The 5,491-nt window shown below is 42.3% G+C and overlaps 1 protein-coding gene across 1 annotated transcript; it reads right to left on the bottom strand.

Moving 5' to 3' along the window:
* Positions 1-451: 451 nt before the first annotated feature.
* Positions 452-2,174, bottom strand: LOC102122786 (large ribosomal subunit protein eL42-like). The gene has a single exon (XM_005575086.5). It carries the CDS (start codon positions 2,135-2,137, stop codon positions 1,817-1,819), a length of 321 nt encoding a protein of 106 aa, XP_005575143.3. The 5' UTR covers positions 2,138-2,174; the 3' UTR covers positions 452-1,816.
* Positions 2,175-5,491: the final 3,317 nt, after the last annotated feature.

The following is a 5,491-nucleotide window of genomic DNA, read 5'->3' as shown; positions in this document are numbered from 1 at the left end:
ATGTGGATCTTGTGCCTCTGATGGTAATTTTTGTTAGGGGGTGGAGGTAGGAGGTAGAGGACACCTGCTCAGGGAGGTTCATCTCTGAGAAAGGAGATCTGTCATAAGGGACTTAGGTATGGCACGCATGAGCTTCGGGAAAGAAAGAGGAAACCTCTCTTGAGAAAATGGGTGATTTTTTTTTTCTCTAGGGGCTTAGGTGGCTGCATCAACATAATTATTTACTTGTAGGAGAAACCTTAGTGTCTGTACCAGTAGAGGGGAAAATCAACATATGATCTCATCGATCTTTGTGATGCCCAACTCATGACTGGACCTTCTAGCCCCACACATGCAGACAAAGACTAGAAATCCAACCAGTGATCTGGATGTTGCACACCACTAGGGTCAAAGCCCTAAATGCTGGATTGAAATATTTAGCTGCTATATTATTTAGGCCCAGGGCCAGCGTGTCTGTCTGCCTTGCATCGGTAAATCAGTGCTTTGAGCTTAACCAAAGTAATCGTGACATACTCAAGAGTCCCTTCTTTTCATACTCACTGGAAACCCCTTTCCTAACCTTTCTCCAGTTTAAAAAAAAAAAAAAGGAACCATGGCTGGAGATGATGAAAGGTTCAGCCTGATTTATGCCTGACTCAATGCTAATGTCGTTTTCACAGGAGCACGAGACCTTGCCCAGTGCAAGCAAATTCCGAGTAGTTGGCTAAAAACTTCTAGAGTGGCAGCACAATCTTTTGTTTTTTGTTTTTTGTTTTTGTTTTTGTTTTTTTAAGAGAGAGGGTCTCACTCTGTCACTCAGGCTAGGGTGCAGGTGCGCAATCTTGGCTCACTGCAACCCCCCGAGCCCAAGTTCAAGCAATTCTCCTGCCTCAGCCTCCCGAGTAGCTGGGATTACAGGCGCCTGCCACCACATCCAGCTAATTTTTGTATTTTTAGTAGAGACGGGGTTTCACCGTGTTGGCCAGGCTGATCTCAAACTCCTGACCTCAGGTGATCTGCCCTCCTCCACCTCCCAAAGTGCTGGGATTACAGGCGTGAGCCACCGCGCCCAGCCTGGCAACACAATATTTATTAGCAGGAGGAAATACAGTAGGTGGACACTTGGACTTCACCCTTTCTCAGGCAGGGTGCTAAGGGACAGATACTCCTGTTACAGTGTAATAGTCTCTTGCTTGCGCAGTTCTGCAAACATTTAAAGTCCGTTGCATGAAGTCTGCCCCAGTCAGTGAAGGAATTTAAAGTTCCACCTTTTTTTTATGCTGTGTGTGTCATCTTGGAGGTTTATTCATGGAGCTAGCAACTCTACTTCAGTATTCTGATATCAAAGGCCTAGTGTGTCATATCGAACACCGTTTCAAATTCTGTGTTTCAGTCTTGGGAAAGCTGTCAGCAACTTGGGAGCCAGCTTATCTCCCTCGAGAATTTTCCAGTGATCCAGCTTTCGCAGTCACAAAAACAAATTATAGGATCTTCATCTTCTTATAGGCATCGATCTTAGGATGGTTTCAAGAATGGAAGAGGATTTTAAATAAGACAATTCTGTATAGTAATATATGTCGTGAAAATGTACATATTGTAGCACTGATGAAAATGCGGTTTTAATAGGTCCAATACCATTTTCATATTTCTTCTAGTTATTCTCTATTAAAGCAGATCAAGTTCATTTTGTTATCTAATACTCATTTGGGGCTTCTTCTTAGTGCATTTGGATGTGATTGTGGAGAAAATCCAGCATCAGTGTTGACAGTGACTTTTTTTTTTCTTTTAACTGAACATAAACTCAAGATTTTATTGTCTTCATAATAAAAGATGACACTTAGAACTGGATCACTTGGCCCTTTCTCTTCTTATCTCCTCCCAGTTCAAAATGCTTGCATCTTTTAATAGCCAGCATTCTCTTAGATCTGCAGTTGGGCTCAACGCACTCAAGCCTTAGCACAATCTTTTTTGTAGTTTTAGCCTTTTTCCGGAAAATCGGCTTAGTTTGCCCACCATAGCCACTCTGCTTCCTGTCATAACGCTGCTTTCCCTGGGCATACAGAGAATCCTTGCCCTTCTTGTACTGTGTCACTTTGTGGGGTTGGTGCTTGCCACACTTCTTACAGAAAGTCCGGCGGATTTTAGGGACGTTAACCATGCTTGCGAGAGCGATACCGGCACGGGAAAAAAAAAAGACGACAGTGACTATTTTAATCCAAGTCACCGTAATGGCTCTGTTAAGCAGCAACATTACAAACACCACTGCTGAGAAAGTTGCGGGCTCCTATCTGTGTATCTGAGTATGTGGGGGAAAAAAAGTTAATCCAAGCAATTCATTAAAGACCAGTGGCGGGCCGGGCGCGGTGGCTCAAGCCTGTAATCCCAGCACTTTGGGAGGCCGAGACGGGCGGATCACAAGGTCAGGAGATCGAGACCAGCCTGGCTAATACGGTGAAACCCCGTCTCTACTAAAAAATACAAAAAACTAGCCGGGTGAGGTGGCGGGCGCCTGTAGTCCCAGCTACTCGGGAGGCTGAGGCAGGAGAATGGCGTGAACCCGGGAGGCGGAGCTTGCAGTGAGCTGAGATGCGGCCACTGCACTCCAGCCTGGGCGACAGAGCGAGACTCCATCTCAAAAAAAAAAAAAAAAAAGACCAGTGGCTTTAGTAAGAATCACTTATTCCAGCCCTTTCTTCTCAAAATCTGTGAATCCTTCTTGCAAGGAAACTTTAGTTTTTTTCTACTCCAAAACATTATATATGATAAAAATGTATTTGAAGGCATTCATATAAATAGACTGGAGAGTACATGCATCAAAATATTTCACCGTTTGGAAGACTGGTGTTTTCTTTTGTGCTTATCTCTGTGTTCCAAATTTTCTGCAATAAGCTTGTGATTTTTCTGAAATTAGAAATTCTAAAAACCAGGCTGAGGCAGAAGAATTGCTTGAACCTGGAAGGCGGAGGTTGCAGTGAGCCGAGATCGCGCCACTGCACTTCAGCCTGGGCGACAGAGTAAGACTCTATCTAAACAAAAAAAGAAATTATAAAAACCTACAATAAATGTCTTCTTCCTGAAAGCACATCTACACATAACTATGAGGACGTTGCGCATAGTTCTAGTGTAGTAATGTGCAAAAATAATTTGCAATCTGCAGTGAGGTTGCAAAGTATATCAGCTGAAACAGTGACCTTGTAAGTCTTCCTAGGAAGTTTAAGCGGATCTCTCCCACTAAGCAGGCCAAATCTCTTACTCCTGTTTAGGAATCCCATCTCCCAGTCTGCTTCTAAGATACCTGGACACCCGGAACCAAAAGTCTTCACTTTGGGGGTTACCTATATCTGCATGAGGCAGTGCAAATGTTAAACCCCCCTTCTTTCTTTCTCTCTCTGTCTCTCTCTCTGTCTCTCTCTCTCTCATGTCCCCACAGTTGCATTCGTCATATTGCAAAGAAAACTCCACATTCAAATCATGAATAATTTAATAGTGAATTATTTTGGCACGATCTTAGGAAGGAGTGGAGAACACATCTAATGTTAAGAATTTGTCTACAAGGATCTTGTATTTTGTCTGAGTCTAAAATTTACAAGTGCAAAGATGATGGAGTCGTTGACCACTTCCTTTACTGTTTGGAGATTTTGCTGTTTCTGTAATTCACCTGAAACTCGTACAGTGCAGTTCTTGGGATGGGGAAACATCTTATTGTCCCGTAACAGAATGAGCCTTAAGGATTTGTAAGCATAGGCACTTTTATATTTAAAGGGAAATATTAATTCATCAGTGATTTTACTTTTTTAGTGTCTCAATAAACCTTGAAATCAACATCACTCTGTCTCTAAAACATCCCAGTGTTTCTTCCTGAAACTTCTTTCCAAGTAAAATGTTGTCCTTTCACATGTGTTGCGTTTTATGTTAAATATAATCAACTAAGCATTAAAAAACTACCTTTTCCCCTACAAAAGTATGAATCCACCCAAACTACCAAAATGGGTAACATCGCTGTAAAGAAAGGAACAGCCAGGGGCAGTGGCTCACGCCTGTAATCCCAGCACTTTGGGAGGCTGAGGCAGGCGGCTCGCTTGAGCCTAGGAGTTCAAGACTAGCCTGGGCAACATGGCGAAACCATGACTCTACAAGAAATACAAAAATTGGCCTGGCGCGGTGGCTCACGCCTGTAATCCCAACACTTTGGGAGGCCGAGGCGGGCAGATCACGAGTTCAGGAGATCAAAACCATCTTGGCCAACATGGTAAAACCCCGTCTCTACTAAAATACAAAAATTTAGCTGGACGTGGTGGCGCACGCCTGTAGTGCCAGCTACTCGGGAGGCTGAGTCAGGAGAATTGCTTGAACCCAGGAGGCAGAGGTTGCAGTGAGCTGAGATCGCACCATTGCACTCCAGCCTGGTGACAGAGCAAGACTGTCTAAAAAAAAAAGAAAGAAAGAAAGACGAATTAACCAGGCGTGTTGACACATCCCTGTGGTCCCAGCTGCTCTACTCGGAAGGCTGAGGTAGGAGGATCACTTGAGCCCAGGAGTTCAAGGCTGCAGTGAGCTATTATCACACTGAGCTATTACCACTGCACTCCAGCCTGGGCAACAGAATGAGAGCCTGTTTCAAAAAAGAAAAGATAAAGGCGCGCCAATCAGAATGCTCTTGGAAGAGAATGTTAAAAGTGTCACGTTAGAGTAAAAAAGAAACAACCTGTAATACAGTCTGGATTATTCTTGCTAAAGGGCTTTTTTTTTTTTTTTGCTTTTTTGTTTTTAATATGTCTAAGCTTTATTTACTGTAAAGCAGTGTGCAAATAGAAGCTGTTACTTTGTGACATAATTCAAACAACCAGCAGACAAACATTTAAAATATTCAATGCTAAACCCTAACGTAAGCCATTTTAGTTCACTACATTTCTTTGTCCTTTTCTTCTTTGAAATTTATTTTGAATCAAGTAATACAATACTGTCTTTAAAAAAGTACAAAATATAAATAGATAAGCGTTCCCCTTAATCCCCATACATTTCACCCCAAAGAGAGCCACTCTTGTCTCGAGCTCCTTAAGTGATCCTCCACCTCAGCTTCCCAAAGTGCTGGGATTACAGGTGTGAGCCACGGCACCCACTCTTGTCAATTAGATATATTTGTCCATATTCATTTACATGTCTTTGTGTGTGTGTGTGTGTGTGTGTGTGTTGAACACAAATAGATTCACATTATACATGCTGTTTTGTGTTCTGAAACTTGCTTTTATCATCTAGTAGGAAATCTGGGACATTGTTCAGTATCAGTACAGAAAGATCTACCTCATTGCTTGGGACTTCTGGTCCGTATCTCCACAGTACAACTCATCTTGGTTTATTTAACATTCCCTATTGATGGATATTTAAGTTGACTCATTACGTTTTTCAAAGTTGATATGTAATTCACAAAGCATAAAATTTATCTTTTAAAGTGCAAAGTCCAGTGGATTTTAATGTATTCACAAGATTATGCAACCATCACCACTGTCTAATT

Source organism: Macaca fascicularis, chromosome 13, assembly GCF_037993035.2.
Source record: "Macaca fascicularis isolate 582-1 chromosome 13, T2T-MFA8v1.1".
Lineage (NCBI taxonomy): Eukaryota > Metazoa > Chordata > Mammalia > Primates > Cercopithecidae > Macaca > Macaca fascicularis.
Note: the sequence above shows the minus strand (reverse complement) of the source record. Positions and strands in the feature narration are given on the sequence as shown.

What these genes read in the sequence shown, in the direction of transcription:
- LOC102122786 (XM_005575086.5), bottom strand. Translation starts at nt 2,137, where the DNA reads ATGGTTAACGTCCCTAAAATCCGCCGGACTTTCTGTAAGAAGTGTGGC.